Source organism: Coloeus monedula (genome assembly GCF_965178545.1).
Source record: "Coloeus monedula genome assembly, chromosome: 6".
Classification (NCBI taxonomy): domain Eukaryota; kingdom Metazoa; phylum Chordata; class Aves; order Passeriformes; family Corvidae; genus Coloeus; species Coloeus monedula.
Window position 1 is genome coordinate 23,998,494 of NC_138786.1, and position 24,971 is coordinate 24,023,464.

The 24,971-nt window shown below is 47.6% G+C and overlaps 1 protein-coding gene across 3 annotated transcripts in view; it reads left to right on the forward strand.

The window, feature by feature from the left end:
* Nucleotides 1-2,591: 2,591 nt before the first annotated feature.
* PRDM11 (PR/SET domain 11) overlaps nt 2,592-24,971 on the forward strand; it is a 43,316-nt gene continuing 20,936 nt past the window's right edge. For 2 of the 3 annotated variants that reach the window (XM_082283015.1, XM_082283017.1), the window contains exons 1-5: nt 3,029-3,219; nt 20,458-20,576; nt 20,956-21,059; nt 21,963-22,225; nt 23,130-23,197. In XM_082283015.1, coding sequence (XP_082139141.1) covers nt 20,461-20,576; nt 20,956-21,059; nt 21,963-22,225; nt 23,130-23,197 — 551 coding nt within the window. In that variant the 5' untranslated portion in view covers nt 3,029-3,219; nt 20,458-20,460. Of the gene's footprint in view, nt 2,713-3,028; nt 3,220-20,457; nt 20,577-20,955; nt 21,060-21,962; nt 22,226-23,129; nt 23,198-24,971 lie in introns of those variants that run through there. The other variant, XM_082283016.1, reaches the window with a different exon arrangement.

The window sequence follows — 24,971 nt, forward strand, 5'->3', positions numbered from 1 at the left end:
TCAAGGGCAAAACTGACCTAACTTGGGAAAATTAGCTTATTACCAATCAAATCAGAGAAGCATTATGGGAAATAAAAACTAAATATTAAAACACCTTCCCCCACCCCTCCCTTCTTCCTGGGCTGAATATTACTCCTGAGTTTTTTAATTCCCCCCCTCCAGAAGTGCAGGGGGACAGGGAATGGGGGCTGTGGTCAGTTCATCCCACATTTTCTCTTCTGCTCCTTCCTCCTTAGGGGGTGGACTCCTCACACTCTTCCTCTGCTTCTGCCTCCCACAGGCTCAAGTTCTTCACAAACTGCTCTTGTGCAGGTCCCCTGCAGGGTTACAAGTCCTGCCAACAAACATGCTCCCGTGTGGGCTCTTCTCTCCACGGGTCCCCAGGCCTTGCCAGGAGCCTGCTTCCAGCGTGGGATTCCCAAAGGGTCACAGCCTGACTTGAGCATCCACCTGCTCTGGGTTGGGGTCCTGCAGAGGGTTAAAGTAGATACTGTCTACACCATGGACCACCATGGGCCGAAGGGCACACCCTGTCTCACCATGGTATTCTCCACTGGCTGCCAGGGAATCTGCTCTGGCACCTGGAACACCTCCTCCCCTCCTTCTTCAACTGACCATGGTGTCTGGAGAGCTGCTTCTCTCATATGATCTCATTCCTGTCTCTGGCTGCAATTGCTGTTGCAGTTTTTCCTTTCCTTTTGAAATGTGTTGCTACAGTGGTGCTTCCACAGTTGTTGATGGGCTTGGCCTTGGCCAGCAGTGAGTCCGTCTTGGATCTGGCTGGAGTTGGCTCTGTTGGACATTGGGACAGCCTCTCACAGAAGACACCCCTGCGGCCTCCCCACTACCCAAACCTTGCCACACAAACCCAACATACTTGACTATTAAACACATAAAGGCAACTGGCACACATTAAGACAAGGCAACTCCCTCAATAAATTAGCATGCCTGTGTTTACAAGAAGACATAATAGCTGTTATTTATATTGTACTTACATATTTAATTTTCTTTATAAATAAAAGCTTTATGCCTCCCTTTGAGCCTCCTCTTGCAGCCTTTGTCTACAATAGCTACAACTAAACTATTACTCCAAATTAGCCTGGCATTCAGTGTGCATTTGTATTACTCACATGATTTTTATTGGTTTTTTAATTATTATTTTTTCTCTTGGTTCATTCATCAATCATATTTACAAACCCATTGTTGCACTTATTGCCAGTTGAGTGTTCTCACACATTTCAGCACACAGACAGAAACTGCAAACTAGGGCAGCTCTATTAGGATCTCTAATATTTCTGAGGAGTCTGAAGGTGCTGACAGCTTATGGTCTTTCCAAAGCAAGTGCAAGTGCCTCAAAGTCCATCTATCTGCAATTACTGGAAGGGGTAAAATGACACCGCACGCTTTTCCTTTCAGAAGGAATCCTCTCCCCAGAGATTAGAAATGGGGAACAAAAAGCAAACTACAGCTGGAGATCTGATGACTGATACTCACTTGAACTTCTGAATACTGATCTGTCCCACACTGGCTGCTTTTGCAAAGTGAGCTTGTTTTGAACCTGAGTTGATTACCTTCCTTGTTTTGCCAGACAATTTAAATTAAGTGATACATCAAGACCTAACCCTGAAGTTCTGCCACCCCACAAGGCTCAGTGAGAGCAGTGGAAGCAGCTCAAGGATGGCAGAAGCAGGCCTTGGTTTTGCTTGGGCTATTGTACTTTTTTACTTTTTGTCCTCACTCAATTTTCTATTCTTTACACCAACTTTGTATAGTAGGAACTTCAGGGTGGAGAGTATCAAGAAAGAATTTATTTCTCAGGACTGCAGAAAACGCTGTATCTCAGGGCTACAGAAAAAGGCAAGTAGTTCCAAGAATCCAAGCCGGCACATTGTCACCACAGCCGTGCTTGCATACAAGTCCATTGTCAACCGAAGGAACTGGAAAATTGTGGCTATTTATCCATCCCTCTCTTTACCCCCTGTTGTGCCTCTTTTGGCAAAGCAGCTGAAGAGTGTGCATTGTTTCAAATTTAATGCTTGCAGATGGTTTTATTTAGAATTTGTTTTATTGGTGAGACATGCTTCCTCTGTTTATTAAATTGTGCCTACTTTTTGTCATCCGTCATGTTGCTCACAATTTCTGCACAGAGCTGGAGGGTAGGGTTTGTTGTTACTGTTGCTGTTGGGTGGGTTACTTTTTTGGGGGGTAATTTGAAATATGATCAAGGTCCGAGCGCCAGGGAGACACCGCGTCTTCTCATTCACTTTTTTTTCCCGCAGAAGAGCATGAGGTTCCCGACGGGCGGGCAGAGGTGCGGGGTGCTGCCGGTGGGACAGGCGCCCGGCACGGGGCAACTCCGCCCCTGGTCCTGGCCGGCGGGGGAGCCCCGGGGCACGGCCACGGGCGGGGGTCACGTCTGGCCGCCGTGCCCCGGAGGCGGGCGGCCCCGAGGGCGCGGGCGGGCGGCCGGGTCCCGCTCCGCGGAGCGCCGCGGCGGCTGCCGGGCGGCGGCAGGTGGTGGCCGCGACAGCGCCCTGGGGGAGCCCGGCGGCTCCTCCGGGACGGGCCCCCTCGGTCGGCGGCTCCCCCCTTGCGGTGCCCGCGGGCCGTCCGGGCGGGTTTTGTCCTCCAGAGCCCCCCCGAGCCCCCGGCCGGCCGCGGGGGCTGATCGCCGGCGGCTCCGCGCGGAACTCGCAGGCTCCGGAGCAGGAGGTGGGAACCGCGGGCGGTTTGGGCTTGCTCGGCGTCTTCTGCGCTTGGTTTTTGGTGGTTTTCCCACCCCCGCTCTATGCGGCTTTTGGGGTTTGTTTTTTATTATTTTTTTTCCCCTCCTCTTTTCCCACCGCGGGTATTTGGAAGGAAAGCAGGAATGCCGCGGCCTCCAGAGAGCCTCGGCGGGCCGGGCCGGGCCGGGCCGGGCGGGCCGGCGGCGCCTCCCCCCGGTTCGGGGGGTCCCCGGGCTCGGCCCCCGAACGCCCCTCTCTTCCGTTCTCCATGTCATTTCCTGTGCTAATAAGATGGTGGTCACGGCCGGGAGGGAGGGAGCCGCCGCTGCCGCCTCCGCCGAGCCCGGCCCGGCCCCGGGACCCGTCCTCGCCTGGGACTAGCCAGCGGGGCCGGCGGGGTGGGAGGGCGCAGCCAGCTGGGCTCCCCCCGCCCCTCCCGGGCGGAGCGGGCCCCCCGACGCCGAGGCGGGCTCCCCGCGCCCGCAGTGCCGAGGTGAGTCAGCCTCGCTGGTAGCCAAGGTGGCCACGAAAATGGCTGCGGAGCGCGGGGGGGGAGCCCGTCCCAGCCCGGGGGGGAGGTCCGGCCGGGGGGTGCCCGCAGCGAGCGGGACGGCGGCGGAGACCCGCGGGCGCAGGTATCGCCTTCCCCCCCCCCCCCCGCCCCGCTTTTCCCCCTCGGGGCGGGCTGCGCGGGGCCCGGCCCGTCCCCGCCGCTCCCGCCGCGCCGCTCCCGCCCGCGCCGCGGCTGCGCCCGCCCGGCCCCCCCGCCCCGCCCGCGGCCGCCAGCGGGGCCGGCGACTGACGCGGCCGGCGGCCAATGGGCGGCGGGGGCGGGCGGGCGCGCGCCGCTTTGGAACGCGGGGCGGGGCGCTCCCGGGGCGGCGGCACCCGGGAACCCCGCGGGACACGGGGACACCGCGGCAGCGGGCACCCGGCCGGCGGCATCGCCCGCGCCCCGTGCACAGCGCCAGGGCAGAGTTGCCCTTGCGTCGCGCAGCCGGGATGCTCTCTCAACTCGCGCAGAAAACTCCAGCTGCATATTCTGGGGCCTTTTCCCTCTGTGGGTTTGGGGTGGTTTTTTTTAGTTACAAAACTTCTCAAACTTCTTTGCAAATGGTCCGATATCACTTGTCGTATTTCAGAAGGAAATAGAAGATGCCTCCAGAGTCCTCTTTCAGATCCCTGAAAAAAAAAAAGCTGGCCCGTGGGCAAAACTGTTGGCTCAATGTTGCTTCCTCTTTTTCCTGTGATTAATGCCTCTCATTAGTGGGAGGAGAACTGGCAGAACCAGTTAAAAAAATACCTACCTAACCGTAAGATAGGATTGTTTTCTAGCACTGCAGGTGTGTGCAGAGGTTTGTTAGGCAGCAAAGGAGTCCCAGCCCCAAATATCCAGCAGCCCCTTGGATCCGGTCCTGCCAGCAAGGTTTAACTCCCTCTGAGACTGGTGAGGCACAAGCTCGCAGCCTGGGTTGGGCTTCACGTCCCCTAAATTTCCGTTTGTCTAATCACCAAGATTATAAGCAGTGAAAGTGGAAAGGGAAATGAGTCTCCTGACTTTCTAATGAATTGTGTATAAACCCAACAACAGACAAGCATGCCTGATGAGGACACTGCTTTTGCTTTTCAAGTGCAAGCTGCAATCAGAAACAAAAGTATTGAGATGATGGGTGTTTGCTTCTTGCAAGGAATGCTTGGACCAAAGGTGCTCCTGCTCTAGAAGGAGTAGTTTAGCACAGGGCTGAGTGATGTGGGGTTCTTAAAACACATGCAGCCTGCAAAGAGTTCAAGTGTCAGGGCTATTGGTGTGGCCAAGGACTGTGTTAGCAAAGGAGAGGTTGGCTGCTGGAATCACTTACCGGGGAGGATTTGAGGTAGCCATGGGAGGTGCCCAAGTTTGCCCTGGCTCTTGGCTAGATGCTGAATCGACCAATCTCTCTGCAGCATGGAGTAGCAGGACCAGGGGAAGTCGTCGTTCCCTCCTGCCCAGGAGTCAAGTCAAAGGCTGCAGCTCCTTTCAGCTGTTTGTGGAGCATGAAGGAGGTCCTCAGGCTCCTGACTCAGTGCTGGCTTTGGTGCAGAGCTCTCTGGTTTTGGGATACGTTGTTCCTCTAGCATCTTTGTGGACCATGCATGAAGCATGGTGCTTTCTGGGGCAGTTTCTGGGGCATTCTCACTGTGAGCCTTATTGGTCACTGATAGTAATTACTTGCACTTTTTTAACAAGTAAAGGAGAGGATTATTGTGAAGGTAATACCTGATTTTAAATAATGAGGGCAAAAGCAAGGACTTCTTTGAAACCTGATTTTTCATGAACTGGTGCAAGGTCCATCTTATTGGGATGGGATGGGGGCAGCTTGTTGCTTGTATTCCTTGCTGGACAGTGAGGGAGCTGCTTGAAATTGCTAGGACCAGTGTAAAGGTTGTGAGCACTGCACGAGGAGCCTGAAGCAGGAAGGCTCCTGCCCTGCAGCAGGCTGGCTTTGTGATCAGGGGGACTCAGGTAGTGTGCAGAGTGGAAATTGCCACTCTGAGTCAGGAATCCAAGTATGTATATTGAGGAGAAATACCAGCCCAGGCAAGAGAGGTCTTTTGTCTTTTTATAGAGAGTGCCATGTACACTTTATCCTTCTGTGGTTTTTTTGATATTCTTTTTTCCTTTAGTAACTCCTTTCTCAAGCTGGTTAATTCCCAAGCAGAATTGTGGGGTTTTAAGGGTTTTTCTTCCCCATGTCCATTTATGCAGGAGAAGTGCATGCTTTTACCTAGCTCTTTATTATTAATGTTGCTGTTAGTAGGGCCTGTCTCTTGCTGGTTCATCTATAAGTGCTACTAAACCATTCCCAGAGCTCTTAAAGTGCTGCCTAGTATTTGTGACATTTTGGTGTAGCATATTTAAAGTCATTATTGCCAATCCGGTGGTACGTGGATGTGAAAATTTGCACAGAGAAGCTAAATGTATTCCCAAATACAAAATGGTTTGGGTTTGTTTTTTTGTTTGATAATCAAATAATAATGCTGTAGGTTAACTTGGGGACCTTTAGAACAAAGAAATAAGCTGCTAAAACTTGATCTGAAGATATAAGACTGGGTACCCGTGAGAAGTCATGACTGTTGTTCCCAGCGGAGTGAGCGCAGGTGGGAACTTCCGACGCCTCGTCTGCACTGGGAACGTGTACCTGAGACCTGTGGTTTTCCTAAGTAAAGCCGAAACAAGCAAACATCACTTGTATTCCTCAGTTTGCATTGCAGCTTTCTGGCCTTTCAAGAAATCTGGAGTCAGCTGGATGCACATCAGGGTTTGCTTGATGTATCTCCTTGTGTCAGTGCTGAGTTGTCTGATCTGTTCTCTCACCTGAGCAGAGACCCTTCAGACTCCGGGGCTGAGAGCTGCTTGAGGCACAGGCGTGGCCGATGAAGGGGAATCAGCACATGCAATATCCGCTGGCATTGAGCAAGTGGCAGAATTCCTGCTGGCCTGCAACTGGGCAGCCCTGCTGTGGGATGCTGGCTTTGCTGCTTCACGTTTCACCCCTTCTCGTGCCTGTGGCGTTTCTCATTGTAAGCGCGTCAGCACTCCTGCCTGAGGGTCTCTTGTAGTGGGTGAAATTTCTTGGACCAGAGCTCTTGTGCAGTTGCAGACAGTTTTAATGCCTCCTCTTGCAGTGACCCCTCTGCAGTAGTGGAGTAAAGAAGGCTTTAATTTCACAGGGTTTTCTGTTCTCCCTGTGACCTCTTCTCTGCTACCAAAGGTGTTTTCAAATAAAGCCTTTAGAGCCATGTTCCTTCTAAAGCTACATAGTAAAATGTGGCTTTTCAGGAATTCCTGCTAGTTAAACTTGTCTGTGCAAGTGGATTCCAGTAGCAAGTCCAACCACCCTAAGAAAAGCAGAGGACAAGGTGAGAGGTTCGTGTTGCTCTGTATGGCATCTTTGGAAAGAAGATGAGGGAAAAGTGCTTTGGAAAGAGAAGAATTTTGCAGGTACAAGAGGCCAAAAAGCAATGGGAAACAGAGCAGTCCTGTGGCATCTTTGAAAGGTGGGAGCAGCCAAGGTGGATGGAGAAGATGATAAGGTCAACGCAAGTATCCCATGTTAGAGAAGTTTTTCTTTATAATGTCCACCACATGAGGGACAATAGTGATAGAAAAGACGGAGAGAATTGAGAGCAAAAAAGCAGAGATGAAGGAGTAAATTTTGACTTGGCAACTAGAATCACATTTTCCATGTGTTTTTTTGGAAGTTGGTCACTGTCCTCAGCACATAGGCTTTGAAGTTCAGCTGGAAGTGAAGGTGGTACTAGCACAGGCATTTTTCCAACTTCCATCCCAAGCTCTTCACAAAAGTGCAAGAACGTATGTTTCTGCAGAGAGACAGTCAAGCACTTAAAAATACTGTCACTTAAAGCTTTGCTATTGTGTTTCTTGGTCATTGCTCCCTTTGTAGGGGCAGGATAGCTTGTATCCTTCAGAGCTGTTGCTGAAAGGCTGCTTCTCTCTGCAAGGCTGGGAGGCAGTACTCTGGCAGTACTCTGGCTCAGAACAGTTTCTCTACAGTCAGAAGGTAAAAGCATTATACATATAATTTAAGGTTAAGCTGCAGAAACTGGCAGCCTCCAGCAGTCAATCAGTAATGCGTACTGCAGAACTGTTTCAGTGCAGTCCTTCGCTCATGGACAGCCGTCAGTAAGGGGCCCATCAGAAGGGTCAGTCATAAGCCAAGTTGTCCAATTTGAGCATGCTCTGATAAATGGTTTCTTTCTCTGACCCCTTTCTTCTCTCTTCCTTAGGCTTTGGCTTTTCAGCAAGGCTAGTTTTCCTTCGCCTGTAGTGACTTGTCCCGGAGGAGGGACTGCTGTTCTAAAGCCTTGGCATCAAGCCCTACTGGGGCTGCCACTGCCAGCACTCACCTTGCTGCCTGTGCTGCTGTCAGCTGGGGCTGGCTCCTGCCCGTGGAAGCCTGGCTGTGGGTAGTGGGGGAGATGTATAAGGACAGGGTGGTAAAAGTTCATGGGAGGTGATGTGGGGGATTATCTCACGTGGCAGCTCTAGGGTTGCTGTAATTAGCTTCCCTGAGAGCCAGCAGAGCTCCTGCCTTGCTCACTGGGGAGCTGAGGCACTGAGCATCCTGTGCTGGTCCCCAAGCCAGGTCATCTCTGTGGGCTGCAGAGCACTGGCTCCAGGCTCCTGACTATGGATCAGGGCGTCTGGGGTGCACAGCTGCAATGGTCCCAGACTAACACCCTTTCAGAGTGTTTCAGAGTGTTGAAGGCTGCTAATTGGAGCTGATATTGGTCAGGACCATCAGTCATTTGCAGGCTGATAATCAATATGAAATATTTTCCAGTACATTCTGGTTTTAGTACAATGAAGCTTTATTTTGAAAATGTATCATATAAACTGCACCATAATATGCTGGGTGGAGTTAAATGTGGTCCTTCAACTGCAGACTCAAACTAAGTGTTCACAGCATCTTCCTTGAAAGATGTCCTAAGTTTGGCTGGAACTACCTTTCCACTCCCAGTATGTTCCTCTACACCTTTCATTTGTATAAACCTTGACTTCCTCATGTCTGTGTATACCAAGGAGGTTTGCTGTTGTTTGGGTTTATAAATTTCTTTTCTTTTGATGCTGCTGGAGTAATTCATGTGGTCTGCTGCTTTCTTTGAATTGGAGACTCCTTGCTTGGAAACGCTAATGAGAATGCTAAATACGCCACAGTTTGCAGAGTCCATTCTTTTTATCCATTCAGGGGAAATTACTGAAAACACTTGGAAACTGGCTGAAGAAAAAATCAATACTGATGACACAGAAACATACTTTCATGAACAATAGAATATGTTCTATAGTTGTCATTTTTCACACCTAGGTTTGCTGGTTATCTTTTCCAAGATCAAATTAGTTCAGTCTTTTGAACTAATAGATGAAGAAGAGTAGATGCTTTTGAATTGCTGATTTTGAAGAATAGATACTTTTAAATTGCTGATTTTCTCTTCCTTTTCTGATTGCAAAGAGAACATTCTTATGTATGGTGCGTTTGTAAGTTGCTTAGTTCCTTGAAAGTTCTACCTCAAGTAGTGAAGGGCCGCTGTGTGGGTGTAGAGCTGTCTGACCCTTAGCGCAAAGTCCCACCAACTAATTCTGCATTGCTGGTGCAGAGGTGGTACCTCCAGAACTGTGGATCCACTGATTGCATCTCCTGGACGTGTTGAGAGCTAGCACTGGCTAAATCAGATGCTAACATAGCCTTTCTAGGCGTGATGGAGTTAAGTGGTGATTGGCTGGGTGTTTTTTTTAACCAGGTCTCATTCCTAGTCAGGTATTGAGATGTCGCTTTTGAATTCTTCTAGGATAGTTGGTGAACATTTGTAGTCCCTTAGTGACTTGCACATGTGAAGTCACTCTGACATGCTCCCTCTGCTTTTTGGACTGGAATTGAATGAGTTCATGGGCTCTTTCCATGCTTCTGCTAATCAATGTTTTAAAAATGTCCATAGTGAAAAGGACCAGATATTTCTGTGCGGCCCAATACCTTTATGTAGAGGACGCACTTGAGGTTGCACGTATGGACCAGAAGTGCTTGGCCCCCGCTGGAAAGCTTTTTCTAGTTAGCTGTGTTAGGATATACAGGGTCTGAACACCCCTCTCTCAGTATGGAAGAGAATGTGCAGATCAAATTGTGGTGGTGGTGAATTCAGCACACGGATATCTGGTTTCTTGGCAGATCCGACACTGGGAGTATCTGGACTGCTGCCTGCCCCAAGGAAAAGGGGGTCGGTGTGACCCATGCTCAACCACTACTCATCCAAGCCATGTAACATGAGTCCCTAACCTGTAGACAGATTTACCAGCTCTGAATAATGTCTGTTGTGCTGTGAGATCTTATCTTCCTAATGGCCTGCAAGAGGGTACAAATGAGGAGAAATAAATACTGCTCTTGCTTTTGCTTCCTCTGCATTTTGTGGAACAGTTGATGTGTTCTCATTTTGCCTGCTGTGTTTGTTAGTGCTTTTAGAGGACTGAGCTAGTTTGTCAGAATTTTGGGAACAAGTGAAAGTAAGATCTGCTCCTACCTTCTCATTTTCTCTCACATACTCCTTTCCTTTTTGCTGAACAAGTAAAAAGAAAGGAGCTGCCTGCCGTGTCCTGAAGTCCGAGCAGAGGGAAACCACTGTAACAAGCGTAGGGGAACTGTCCTGTAACATCCTTCCACAGAAACAGGCACCAGCTTGATAAATGGTGCCAAAGCAGGATGTTAGCTTTATTTTACATCTGTTCCCATAGGTCCCAATTGGAATAGGGATTCCCCAGCACCTGAGACTGTCTGCCTAGAGGTATTGGTACTCTAGAGGCTTTACAATTTTACATTTGATTCCTAAAGCTTTTGAGTTGGGTGGTGGGAATGGGTATTGTTCAATAACCAGGTGCCTTCTGGAAGTCCGGAGGTATCTTGGAGGAGTGGAAGTTTCCCATCTGCCTTTGGGATAAAGAGCTTTGGGTTGCGATTTGTAAGTAATACAAGTCTGATCAAAAAACTTTCTATCATGTGACTGTATCAAGAGTGAAGTCTTGTTTTGTGATTCCTGATAGAATTTAGCAGCAGTCTTACAAAAAATCATTGATGTATGTTTAGGCGGACCAGCACTTGATTTTTGTTGTTGAGTGTGTCGTTGGCTTTGTGCAGGAAAAGGGAGCTCTGGCAAAATGCGCTGAGTTTTCTGACTCGGTGGGGCAGTTTGATTTTAGTGCATAGCTTGGCTGTGTCTCACAGATGTGTCTGCAAGCCTGTCCATCCAGTTTGGTCTTCTGACACCACTAAACATTCACCAGTGGAACAAAAAGACGCCATACTGCAGGTAATCTTTCTTTTTTAAAGAAAGGAAAAGCTGGAACTTCTGGAAAAGTGTTGAGTGAAAGGCTGTCTTGTTAGAAGATGGATGTGCTTTCAGAGTGGCTAATTTTGACACTAAGGAAATATATGTAGAGCTGATTGCTGGCCAAGTGCCAGTCGCTGAAGGGCACCAGAGGCTGAAATGCCAGGCAGTGCTGGTAGTGCTGGCACTTCAGCCCATGACGGTTGGGTTGCATGAATTATCTCTCTGCCTTCCAGCTAATTTTATCCTGTTGATTTTTCATGAATCATTTCCCATCTCTGTGGGTTAGAAATTAAAGTGGAAGTTTGCTAGCCAGAATAGCCACATCTGCTATTTAGAAACTAGTGTCTGGGGTTTGCTTCCTGGCCACCCCCACACCTTCCCTTCCCTTTCCCTTTTTACCTCCATCATTGTTCAAATACATGAATCACTAGTGTTGCTCACCCACAAAAACTTTTAGGCTGACCAGCCTGCACAGGTGCAGGTGTCTTCTGGGTGCATGTGACCTCACTGTGGGCAATGGGGGTGGCAGGCAGGTGCTCAGTGCTATGTGGCAGGGTCCCAGGTGCACAGTGAAGCTGGCAGGACATGACTAGGGCGTCTTGAGTTTCCTGCACGTGCCTTATAAAACATTAAGGGCACTCTAGTGTCTTTTCCCTCTCCCAACACAGCAGAAGAGCAGGAATGTGACAGTGGCCCAGCCTGTAGTGTGCCTACCAAACACTTCCTCACTCCAGCTTTTTTGTCTGTCCATGAATGAGAGTAAAAGGTCATTTGGGCAGTAAATTCACATCTCTGCTTCCCTTTGTTGAGCTGTGTGCCCTTGGCTGCCGTTGCGGCTGACATCCAGGCCAGCACCAAGGGAAGGATAAGTTCATTATCCAGAAGTTGAGTGCTGCAAGCAGGGATCCAGGGACCCACATGGGAGCTGCGTAGCATGGGGTCCTGTTGGTGAGCAGAGTTTTGCTGGCAGCTGTGCTAAGGAAAAAAGTACATTCCCTTGAAATATAGTGAGCACTAGATGAATGAGAGGAGGTCTCTAGCTTCTCATGTTCATTTTTAATCAGTCTTGGTGGATCACAGCAAATGCAGGAGACTGAATGAGTGCTTGTGTTGGGACAGTTTCGAAAATTGCCAAGTGGGTGGCCCAGAAAAATGCAGGCTGGGTAGCATGACATCAATCCTGGGTAAATATAAAATTATTTATGCCTGAAAATTGTTGTCATGAAAAGTGTCTTGTACTCCTTGAAAAGGTCTGATTTTGTTCTTTGAGAACATTACCATTGGCTTAAAGAGAGATCTCTATATATGATATATATTTACATATAAAAGGCAGTTAACTCAGAGTATGAGAACCCAGTTAATATCCAATGCCAGAGAATATCAATAAAATATAAGTGGCTTAGGAAGTGAGGGTAGTGATTGATAGAGAGCCAGCATCCAATAAATAAACTGAAGTGGCAGTATAAACAGTAAGGAGGTTGAAGGATACTCTAAGCTAAAGGACAGTACTAGCACACTAATAAATCAACTGGTTGAGGATTAACTTCAAGATGAACGTAGAAAATATCTTTTCAGCATCAAAAGATCACAGTTCTGGCATTGCCACCTTAGATGAGGGGAGTAAATAATCCAGCTATTTTAAGCTAGAGCTTGATCATTTTACAGAAGAGTCTTTGCAACATGATATGTGGAGCTATGTTTTCAAAGAAGTAGACTTGATGACCCTTCTCTTCAGATAAGGGGAAGGGAGAAGCCAGATCTGCCTGACACTTACTCAGTGATGCAGAAGAAGACATGACTCATCACTGGCAAAATGTGTAGATGAAACATGTTTGGTGAATTGTAGCTGTTGATAGGGGCAGGACGGTGTAATGCAGTTTGTTAGGTAAATGAGGGTATTGAAACCAAATCATTTTCATGCAGACAAGTGGAGATTTATGAACCTGGAAAGGCATGTCCTGAACGTGATCTGTGAAGGCAGGCTTGTGTCCTGAGCAGTCCTGTGTGAGAACATGGGGGTCAGAATGGGCAGGCAGCTCTGGGGAGCTTTCTGTGCCAGGTTCTAGCTGGAAAAGACAACCATGATTTTGGACACAAACAGGGTGGTAATGAATCAGGGTGAGGAGGTTGTTTTATGTCTGTAAACCTTATATTTACTTCAGACTCAGTCTTACATCAGTGTGGCTTTCTTGTGCCAGCGTCTTGAAGTAATGTCGAGAAAATTGGATGAGTTACACAGAAGAATGATGAAAATTGTTGGAAAGCTAAAAAGATACTGCATGGGTGCATAGCCAAGGCGCTGCTATGTATGTGGTTTTATTCAGTCCCTATCACTATTGCTATCCAAACACCTTTCAGTAGTGCCTTAAGGAAGAAGGCTTACAGCTGCCACTTAGTTGTACTCCTATTCTGTCCTTAGGGAGAAAAATGGTGAAATAACATCTAGTTTTAGTACTGGAGTTTTGTGTATGTTTGTTTTAACTTTATAAATGTAAGTATATATTTATGTTGAAGCCAAAGGCAAAGAAGGGCAACTGGCAGTTCTGACCAAAGATGGTGAGGTTTATTACAGCCATTAACCTGGGAAGCAATTCTTTCCAGTTGCTCAAAGCAGTGTCCCAGCATGCCGGGTATTTCAGCCTTTCCCATCAGGTTCCAGGGCCCTTTGAAAGAACTGCTGCCTGGTCCCCAGAACCAGAGAGAGTCACACATGACTTGTCTATGATGGGGATTAACAACTGAGATGAACTCATGAAATGTTGGCTTCTCTTCTCACACTAATCTCAGATGGAGTTTTTGTCCTGTTTGTAGGCTAAAAGTAAAGGAGTGGGATGTACAGGGTGTCAGATTGTCCTGATTCTCATTTCTACCCTTAAACTGTGAACCTGCGAGATCAATGCAGGGAGCTGAGTACAGCAAGCATGAGACATTTCCACGTATTTTAAAAATGCAAGCCACTTACCTAATCCTTTCAGCTGCAGTAAGTACCTGCCTTGGTTCTGTGGCATGTTGCACTGTTCCAGAAGCTTTTAGGCTGCATGGGAGCTTTACGTTGTCAGCATCCTGCTTGTTTGAGTCCTTACTCAACACTTAACATAGAAGTTGCATCATGTAATACCTGCTTTGAATAGGCTCGTGTTGATCCATAACAGCACATGGACCAGCATGTGGATCCTCTTTCTACTGTGAGATCAACAAAATGCTTCCAACTGACCATAATACGGAATTTTGTGACAAATCCTGTAGAGCATCTTCTCTAGAAGCCATCATAAAGCAAACTTAAGACTGGTTCAGGAGTTATTTCAGAGGTTTTCTGTCTTCTTCTCCCTCTGAAACACGTCTGTCATGAAGTAGATCATGGGGGGTTTTGATAACGTTTTACCAATGAACCATGGAAGAGTGACAGTGTGAATCTCGCATCCATTTGAGATTACAGGAGGAGTTCCAGGTTGGCAAGCTGGAATTTCCCTGTTCCTAACTTGTCTGCAGTCAGGATGGCAATGGGAATTTGGTGTTGTGGTGCCCCATCCTGTTTGTCATGTCAGTTGCTGGTCTTGGGCAGGTTAAAACCACTGGGAACTCTCAGCCCTCCCTGCTGTAAAATAGGTTGAAGTCTTGTGGTTTTGAAGCTTGCTCTCCAGGCTTCTTCAGAAAGCTGCAGAAAAACTGGTGGTGTTTCCAGGCATCTTTCTTGTAGTCCTGACCTTCTTCAGTGTTTTTAGAATTTGAAACTCAAAAAAAGTATTTCATACTTCTGGTGGATTTATGGCTCCTCAGTATAGTGGGGTAATTGACAATGAGTTAAACAACTCCTAGTCACAGCCAATGGCTGCTCAAATCCTGCCTCATGCATGACCTATAATTCTCACTAATTGAGTTTGAATTTGTGACGGCTTCAGCTTGTTGCCAGGTGTGCTGGCTGCATTCAGCCTTGCTCTGTGGCCATCAGAGAAGAGCCTGAGCCTCACAGCAGGCTGGGAGGCAGGTCACGGGGTCTTGCCCTGCTGCCACCCACCTTTGCTGTGCCAGGACGCTGCTCTGCTGCACCCCAGGTGGAGAACAGCTTCACTCACAGAAATGTTGTACTTTTGTGGGGAAAGTGCTGTGGCAACTCTGTAGGCAAAAGCAATTTTCCCAGTGGAGCATTGGCTTATATCTGGCTGTGGACAGTGGTCCTCCTCTGAGCAAACTGGTTCTCCCTGTTACTTTGTGGGATCTTTGCTCTTTCAGAGTTTGCACTGGCTGCAAGCATGAGCTGCATAGCCAGCTGGTGCTTCATAAAGTGGCCTGAAGTGGTTGGTATGGCCGAGGACCTTGGTAAGTGCATTCACCTCAAGGAGAGTGGTCAGCCTGGGTCTTCCATGGCTGTATGGGGGGGGAGCTCAGAGCCTTGAATGCTGTGCTTTATTCCCTGCTGTCAGCTTGTCAGTAGCTGACTGTTCTGGATTACTATTTCTGATATTAATATGCAACTGTGGAAAAAGCATAGGAACTTATGCCCATCTTTCACCATGGGCCTGCACTTTAAAACATGGTGCAAGCTAAGCAAGATCTGCCTTAAAAGAAGAGGGGATGACCTCCAGAAGGGCAGCAGTGAGAAGCTGAGTGAAGGAGCTGTGTGCTGAGGAGGGAATGGATTCCTATATGGCTGTTTCACATGAAAGAATGTCCCAGTCTGGGAAACCTGCCAGTAAAATGTAAAATTAAAGCTCTGTTTTGGAGGCTGATGCGTGCAGATAAGGGTCTGGGACTGTTAACTAATAACTACAAGAGGGGCAGTGATAACGGCGGCATGCTTGAGGACAGGAATCCACAGGTTCGTTCATGCTTAACCCCATTTGGAGGTTTTTTCCTGCATTAGAGATTAATAGCTCAGATGTTCTAGTGTTTTCTAATTCCCTGATTTTGAGCAATATGGCAAAGCCACTGGAGATCTTAACATGTGTCATGCAGAAATGTGACAGGTCCTTGCCTACTTTGTAAAGAAAACAGGAGAGGTTATGTTGCACTGCTGTGAACATGGGGATGTTCCAGGCATGCCTCTTGGGATTTGTATCAGTCACGCAGGTGTCCTGGTTTTGCTGAGGACCACTGTGCACAATTGCCTTTGCTGTTCAAAGTGCTTGATGTTGTGTGCAAACAGCACCTGGATCATCACAGCATCCCTCTCACCGAGGGATTGTCCTCACTGATGTGATGCTAGGACGTTGCAGTAGGCTGTGTGCCCACTGAGCACTGGGAGGGCTGAATGTCCTGGTGGGCATGGGACATACACAGGTGAGACCAGCTACCCCCTGGGAATACCCTCAGCAGTAACCAAGGAGCCTGCTCTGCTTATGCTTACATGGTGCTTCTCCACATAATCTGAAATCCTCAGAGGCTCTTTATATTTAGGTGCTAGAACAAGCACAATTATGAAAATTGCCAAGAAAACCCCAAAACAATGAAGGGGGGGGGGGAGTGAAAACTCCAGAATGTGAACTAGACTCTTGTAGCTGTGGAAAGCTAAAGGGGGAGGAGAAATGGCAAGAAAGAGAAACTAATGAGCAGTGAAATTACAAAAAATTAAACACCACTTTGAATATGTCTGAGGCTAAAAGAGTTCTAAAAGCACAGTCATCTGCTGAGGTCTGGAATTGGAGAAATGTCATATGTTTCTTTTCTGGAAGAAAAGCTAGAAGATGGTACCAGTTACAGCAGCAGTGTAATGCTCTCTGTTGTAGCAGTAGCTTGGGAAATTACCAAATAGGAGCTACTACAGCAATACATTTTAAAGTTTGTTGTTCTGGCTAACTTGGATCCAGGGATTTTAAAAGGCCTGACTGAGCAGTGCTCTCTGGGCCATGAATGCTAATTTAAAAACAATTTTTTAAAAAAAGTATGCATAATGAGTTAGACTTAAAAAAATGTTGTGTATTACTGATAAGCGAGTAGGCCAATTTCAAGTTTAACTGGGCAAATTAAACTAGGCTACCTGTGGTCTGATGTTTGTTTCCAGTAAAATAACGTAGTAGCTGATATGGATCGGATTGGTCCTGATTTAATGGGGTATTAGTTGTAATAATCAGCCTGTACAGGTTTTTTTTTAATTGTTCTTTTCTAACATAGTATGATTTTCTGGTGTTGCTATAATCTTACTTGATAAAGGTAAAACTGTTGGTAAGTCTAGCGTGTTTAATGCACTGAAGTTGTGCAACAAGTCATGGGAATAAATAGATGGGATGATTCAGTGTGTCACACACGCACTGTTGGAGCGAGTCCAGAGGAGGGAGGGCAGTGAAGATGATCATAGGGCTGGAGTACCTCTCCTGTGAAGACAGGCTGAGAGATTTGGAATTGTTCAACCTGAACAAGAGAGGCCTTCAGGGAGACCTGATTGCTGCCTTTCAGTACTTGAAGGGAGCTTATGAGATAGCTGGGGACAGACTTTTTAGCTGGGCCTGTGGCAATAGGACAAGGGGGACTGGCTTTAAACTGAAAGAGGGTAGATTTAGATTAGATATTAGGAAAAATTTCTTTACTGTGAGGGTGGTGTGGCACTGGGACATGTCCAGAGAAGCTGTGCCTCTCCATCCCTGGAAATGTTCAAGGCCAAATTGGACAGTACTTTGAGCAGCGTGATCTACTGGAAGCTGTCTCTGCAGTGGGATTGGAACTAGATGAACCTTAGGGTCCCTTCAAACCTGAGCCGTTCTGTGATTCAATACATTAAGGAAAACCTGACTAAATAAAAGGTCACAGTGTTACAACAAAAGGAGCCCCATTGCTGGCAGTGTAGTAGTCTCAGCTGGGAATTATTTTTTTGGCTCAGTGCTAATCAAGAGGCAGAAATTGGTCTCTTCTCCTTATTAACTAGTGATAGGATGAGAGGAAATGCCTTCAAGTTGCACCAGGGGAAGTTTAGATTGGATATTACAAAAGAGTTACCAAACATTAGAGCAAATTGCCCAGGAAAGTAGCTGAGTTCCCAACCCTGGAAGGTATTTAAAAGACATGTTGCTATGACACTTAGTGATATGGTTTAGTGGTGGACTTGACAATGCTAAGTTTATGGTTGGACTTGATGATTTTGGAGGTCATTTCCAGCCTAAATGATTTAGTGGTGGACTTGGCAGAGCTAGATTTGCGTTGGACACAATGATCTTAAAGGTCATTTGCAGCCTAAATGGTTCTCTTGATTCTAAGATTGTGGATGTCCTGGGAAAAAAAGCACTAAGTTAATTTGGATTGTTTGTGGGCAACATAGAATCTGGGCTAAAAGAGGCAAGTTAGTGATGAACTTGGGGTTGCGTGTGTGCTGAGTGAGACAACAAGGAGTTGTGTGACAGTCTTAAAGCAGTCACCTACTCTCAGAGCAGGTGGGAGGGTTGGCAGCGTGTGTGGTGGCCTGGGAGCAAGGGCTCTTACAGCAGCACGGTGGTTCACTGCAAATAGAACCCCAGCTGAAAACAGAGCCCCAGCTGGGCACAGTGGCCAGAAAGTAAATGCGGCACTTGGACACAAACATGGCAATCCTGAGCCGCGGCAGGGAGCGCGTTATCTCGGTGCAAGGTGCTGCTCCCGCCAGTGCCAGCGTGCTACACAGGAATGTTGCTGATAAGTTGGAGAGAGTTCAGGGAGGACCAAGACAGGGGAGGGCTGCAAAATGTGCTACACAGTAAAACACAGAGCTTCATGTATAAAATAAACACAGTGTTTCTTTCTTTTTTTTTATTCTCCCTTTGTTTGGAGCTATGCAGTAGTTTAACCAGAACTGAAGGAAGCACGGTGACCTTCCTTGGCAGGAGGTCAGACTGTGTCATCACAGGGTTTCTCTCACTCTGTAAGTCTCCATGGGGCAAGAGTGGGAAAGGAGAAGTCATTTTATCTTCAGAGACAAATGTATGCATCTCTTTCTTCTGAATGATTGGGAGATATGAGTATTCTAACTCCAGGTGTCCTGTCTGCCAGGCTTCCAAAACAGGTGGTTGTTCTGACCGAGAGCATCTGCCCCACAGCCAGCGTCCACCTTTCCTGTGACAGTGCAGGCCCCACAGCTAACCAGCTCTGGGACAGCACCTACCTCTTCGTGTCTTTTAACATTTTCCTGCTCCCCAAGCTTTCTCCCTCTTCAGCTGCTGTACTGCAGACTTTGCAGAAAAGACTTTTTGTTTGAGAAGGGCAGGTAGGCCTAGATTGCAGCACTGGCTGGTGCATGGGTACAGGACTGGAGAGCTTTCCTCTTGCTCCAGGGAGCGCAGACAAGGGACTCAGCCTGCCAAAATAATGAGCCCTTCTTTGGCATTATTATCACTTTCCTTCTGAATGGCTGTGGTAATTCTGAAAGAAAATGTGTCTTGTTTTGGCCATCCTGTAAAGGCTTGAAAGTGCATGTGTTTGCATGTGTCTAGTTCTGCTTACGCGGAGGCTTTGCTTTCAGACCACTATATGAGTATTAAGTAACACTCCTTGATACAGGCTTGATAAGCGTCTTTCAGGCTGCACATTGGCATGTGAGAAGTTGGATTGGAAAAACGAATCATTTGTCCCCTGGCACAAAGAGGAGCCAGAGAGGTTGGGAATGGCATTCTTTCTTGCTGTAAATAGGGCAGAAAAGCAGACCAGACTTCCATGGTGTTCAGGCCCATACAAGTGTGTGTGGAATAAGAAAATTCCTGTCTTCAGGGTTTGTGACATTAGAACATGAATTTAGGAATGCCCTGAGCCCAGTCATGATGGGAATGGGCTCTTCCACCAGTCTTCCTGACAGAAGATCAGCTGCAGAGGCCCCTTTGTCAGCACTGCAAGTATGCAGCATAACAGAGCATGTCGTTGGACAGTGGACATGGAAGGGGCTATCACAGGGGATTTCGGGGGAGCAGCTGTGACATCTGTCTGATCTGGTGTGGTGCCTGAGAGCAGACAGTTTGTGTGCCTTGCAGGAAGTCTTAAGATGAATGCAATGAAGAAATGAGCAGCACTCTAATTTATTCCTTTTCTCAAGCTGGGATGCTCTTAAGCTTAGTGGCCCTTCCAAAAATCTAAATTAAACCCACTCCAAATTATTATCACTTGACTTCTCTATATTTTCTCTTCAGCACCACCCCATGATGGGAGAGGGAGGGAAGTGTTACTGTTTTGAAGCTTGCTGTCTTTAAACATCATTAAATGATTGGTGATTCTGTGATTCTATGAAGTGCCTCCTGGCTCTTGTGTTGAGCAGAGGGAGAGGCATTTTCACTGCAGCATCCTTGCGTGCCAGAAGGGTGGTGGTGGCTCAGCTCTGGCTGCTGCAAAGGACAGGAAGATTGAGAGCATGATTTGTGCAATCTTGGTGGAGTCCCAAAGGGCGCTGTAGGCACTTACCTGTATGTCAGAGGTGTCCAGAGCACACAGAAAGCTCCATCTGCAGGGGTGTAGTACACTATAGTCTGTTCCCACATGGCATATGTTATGTTTGTAGGCAGATCCTGGTTCAATGCCCCAATCTGCATTCCTCTTTCTTGTCCTTCAAAGACCTGCTCGGAGGTAGTGGTGCTCTATGTTCCCATGACATATCACACCCATCAGTCTTAAATTCCACATGCAGTTGGAAATCCCATGTGTGTTTTTAATGGGCTCTGTGAAGCATACTTCAGATTCTCCATGCCTCAGGTTGCTCTGTGGTGTCTCACACTCTTCACCTGACCTGCAGCTGAACTGCTTTTCCCTCCCCAGTGCAGGAACGGGTTTCCACCTATGTGCATACGTGGATGCTCTGGTGTGTGATCTGCTGCCTACATCCCAGCCTGGGGGGGAAAACTGTGGTTCCTGCGGGAGCAAGGTTGTCATTTCTCAGCCACTCATATTTCTCCTCCCTTCCTTCATTCTTTTTCAGAACATGAGTGAGAACTTGAAGGACTGTTTGATCCAGACCCAGGCTTCCTTAGGGGAGATGGTAACGATAAAAACAGAGGCCTGCTCTCCACACCGGGACCAGGAGTATGGACAGCCTTGGTATGTGGCTAAGCTTCAGTCTGATATACTCTAACCCCTTCTCTCCACCTCCCTCCCAGCTTAAAGGTGGTTTTGAGGAATATACTTGAGCTTTTTGAAATTATTAAAGCCCTTCCTTGTGAGGTCTGCCTTGGGGTTTTTGACAGGGGTGGTCACCTACTCATGTGCACCTACTCTAGCTGAAGCCATTACCTGCTGTGGGCTTTAGCCTTAAGGATCTGAGATACCAGCTTTTGGCAGGTTGGGTGGCAAATGTAGTTATTTCTCTGCTACAGTTGTGGGACAGGAGTTGGTCAGGCCCCATTGCTTCAGCTTCTCTCTGTGTGCAGTGCCAGCATCTTGCTAGGTTAACATCATCCTTCTGTTGTTCCCTCCTCAGCTCTGGAAGGCCTGACCCGCAGTCTATGGAGATGGAACCCAAGAAACTGAAAGGGAAACGGGATGTAATCATGACCAAGAGCTTTCAGCAAGTGGATTTCTGGTGTAAGTGTCTTGTGAGTGAGGGAAAAGCACCACTGCTGCTTTTGTAGACTTTGGTCTTCCGCTGTCAGTTTGGGGCAGGAAGCAGGGGGGAAAAAAAAGCCAGGGACAAATTTGCATTCTCACCTGAAAAGACTGGCATGGTTGGTAGGGAAATTGTTGCACAAAAGCAGCTTGTCCATGTAGGGACTAGGCAGAAGTAGGGAGGTAAGGGGAAAGCAAGCTGGGAACATGAAAACACACATCGGAAAACCCTGAGAGTCTGGAAAACCCAAAGACTTGAATTCAGAAACTGCCAAGGGAGCTTTGAGCAGATGAAAACTCTTTCCCTCATATTCTGGAAAGAAAACTGGTACCATTTATGTTGGCATACCTATGAAGTACCAACTGGTAGACCTGCGTCCCTGTCTGGACACAGGACAGGTGTCTGGGATGCTGTCTCTCTCCCAAGCACAGAATGAAGGCTATATGATGAGGGTATTTGTTTTCAGAGATGTTTGTTTTAGCTCCCCTCTGGTGTGTGGGGAATCAAACCTTTTGGCTGGAGGACTTGCTGCTAACCAGGGATGTGCAGGGAGCCCTCAGCCTCTGTCTCTGCAGGCAGTGACAGGGCCTTTCCATGTGTGTTCAGCCATCAGTGGCAGATATGTGCAGGGCACCAGGGCTCATGCAGGTGCAGGTGTTGGTTGGGGCAGAGCCCTTGTTGAGAGGCGTGGCAGAACAAGGGAGCAGCCAGTGAAGCATCTCTGTGTGTGTAGGCCGGAGTTTGGGGAAGGGGCTCAGCTGGGCCAGGGGAAGGACGGGGAGCTGAGTTCTGAGTGCTGTGCATCCTGTGCACTGCCCAAGCCTGTACATCATGTGCATCGTGTCTGCCAGACCTAACCCCTGTTTCCTTCTCATCTGCAGTTTGTGAGTCCTGCCAGGAGTACTTTGTGGATGAGTGTCCGAACCATGGCCCCCCAGTGTTTGTGTCTGACACTCCAGTGCCCGTTGGCATTCCTGACCGGGCAGCGCTGACCATCCCGCCCGGAATGGAGGTGGTTAAAGAGCCCAGTGGGGAGAACGACGTGCGCTGTATGAACGAGGTGATCCCCAAAGGTCACATCTTTGGGCCGTATGAAGGACAGATCTCTAGCCAGGACAGGTCTGCAGGATTCTTCTCATGGCTGGTGAGTGACAAGTTTCCCCAACTAAGTGACACCTCAGCCATGCAGCTCAGAGCTTGTGGAGCCAAACCTTAGCCATCTTCCCCCTTCTCTAAAGGTCTTCTGCTGGCCACGTGGGCACTACGTCAGCATTGACCTGCCATAAATAATAGCAGGTTAAGGGTATAGATAGATGATCTGGAGATTGCAGAGCTCTCTCATGGGCCTCTAGCACTCCCTCCCAGCCTAGTAACTCCTCTTCAAGCATAGTGACAGAGGTCAGGGGGAGCCCGACTGTCCTGTAAATCTTCCTGTATCTCCTTATGATGGAGGTGTCTCTGATTTGATTTTCATAAAACAAGAGAGCAGAGGGGGTGGCCAAGAGGCCAGAAAAGAGATCCAGTCCATCAGGAACTGATCTACGTGCAGATTCCAGCACCAAAACTTTTTTCCCCTCATACTACAGGACTTGGTTAGCATATGAGATAGAGACATCACTGGATCAAAAGATGTTAATGATTATGAGAATTGCAATGTGGAACTTGAGTTATGACTGGGGAAAAAATTGACAGGTGCTGATACGAAATGCTCCTCACACTTTTGTGTGTGTAAGATAAATGTGTGTCTCAGCCCTTTCCCAAAAGGGAAGTTAATCTTTTATATCCCAGGATTGTTAATGATTTTGTCAGCTCCATCCACAGTTCTGTTACAGATATTTGTACATAGAAAAATGCCTCTCAGTCAGTTCAGAGTAGCCCCTGCACACTCACCCAGGTCAGCAGCCTGTAATACCGGGAGAGCTGAGATTCACAACACAGTTTCACACCATGACGTAAGGCTAGAACTGAAGCAGTGATTTGAGATTCATAGACCTTCTCCTGCCTGGACCAGCTGGTTGACATGCTGCATCCATTCTCTTGTCCCACAGATCGTTGATAAGAACAATCGCTACAAATCCATTGATGGAACAGATGAAACCAAAGCAAACTGGATGAGGTGAGTCCAGTTCTCTTCTGCCTTCCCTTTTGGGGCTCTGTGTTCCAGAGAGAGGCCATCAAATACTCCTTATTATTTTGTGTGTTGGAAAACCAAACCAAAATGTCACCACCCATTTTGCAAATGGTGTACTTGTGCTCTTCCAGTGTTTATTGTGATGAGTGGTTTTGGTATCAGATTCAAAGAAAGGGTTTAAAACAAGGCGAGGATGTGTATATGGAGGATGGCTATTTCCTGGAATGAGGATAAATGTTAAAGATGATCCTATTCATCCACTTACAAGCACTGACAGTTCTCATTCCATTTTTTTATTATTTATTTTTATGTTATGTTCAAATATTTGCTAAATGCTTTGCATTACCCCCAAGGTAACATTTGATTCTCCTTGGGGTTTTGTCCCTACTCATTTGACAGATACTAAAAGAGGTGCCTTTTTTTTGTTTTCTTTCTGGGCTTCATTTGAACCAGCTGTCCATGCTGGCTGTGGTTTGGCAGTGTCAGCTGTCCTGTGCGAGGAGGAAGGCGAGCTGGGCGACTGCAGGCAGAGCTGACGCGAGTGCTTGCGCTCCCTCTGCCGGCCCCGCGCCTCGGCAGAGCAGCCGGCAGTGCGGCTGGCCTTGGGAGCTGCAAGCTGTGGGTTTGGGAACTGCAGCAGGAGGGCACCGTGTGTGACCATGGTGCAGTGTTTCAGGTATTGCTGTATATCTGCAAAACGTAGGTCACTGAGGCCTCGTACATGTACGAGTTGCCAGAACGGGGCATTGCTGCAATGAGGCCCATCAGACCAGTCCTGCTTCCACAGTGAATTTTGGAAGCAGGTTATTGTCAAGAATGCATCTGCTACAAGAGTAAAGCAGAGGGAGATTACCTGGTTTGTTGGCCTGGATGTCTAGGATTTTCAGTTGTCACTCATTAAGGGGAAAAAAAAGCACGAAGTACAGGTAAATGCAAGATTGACCTAACTGGTCATATCTGGTTGCAACACTTCTGGCCGTTTCAGTCTTCACATGGATAGCAGCCGTTCTGATGTTTATGTTCATAAAGTTCAGCAAAGGATTTAATTTTTACATAAGGCTTCCAGCTGTTACAGTTGTTCACTACTGGATGAGATAAAATACTAGACCTGGGCTGAGGCTGGAGTCATCACTTCAAAAAGAAGCAGTGGTACAGTGAAGAGATAGGTAGGCAGACATCCAGAAGTAAAGAATGCAAAGTTCAAAAATCAGAGTGAGGACTTTCTACATAGGCCTGGATCTTTGTGATCTGCATGACAGTGAAGCTGGGGCAAAATGCAGTCTTGGGAAGCAAAAATTCTATGATGAGCTCTTCTTTCAACTGATGTGAACATAAGCTTGATGTCTGAATTTAAATGGGCACTACTTATGGTCCTAACACAAAAGAGCAGGATGTTCTTGCCTAAACTTGTATTTGCCATGGTTCGGTCTCAGTATGAGTGTGGTCTGGGCCATTCTGTACAGCCTTGAAAGGCGCAGGGGCTGTGGCTTTGTGGAAAGGGGATGTTTGCAACCCTTCATGGGAAGGGTGTATCAAATGGCCTGTGCAGGCTATACCAGTCTTACTGACCTTCCCGATCTTACTCTTGAAAAGAGTTTCTAACAGTAGTACTATGTAGAGTCTGACTGACAGTTCAAGTGGCAGTAGAGGTCCTCAAAAAGCTTTGGTTTTGTTAGCATCTTTCAGACTGAGGTGCACTCAGTATTCTGTGCTAGAACATCACCCGACACTGAGATTACACACACAAACCACACTTGAC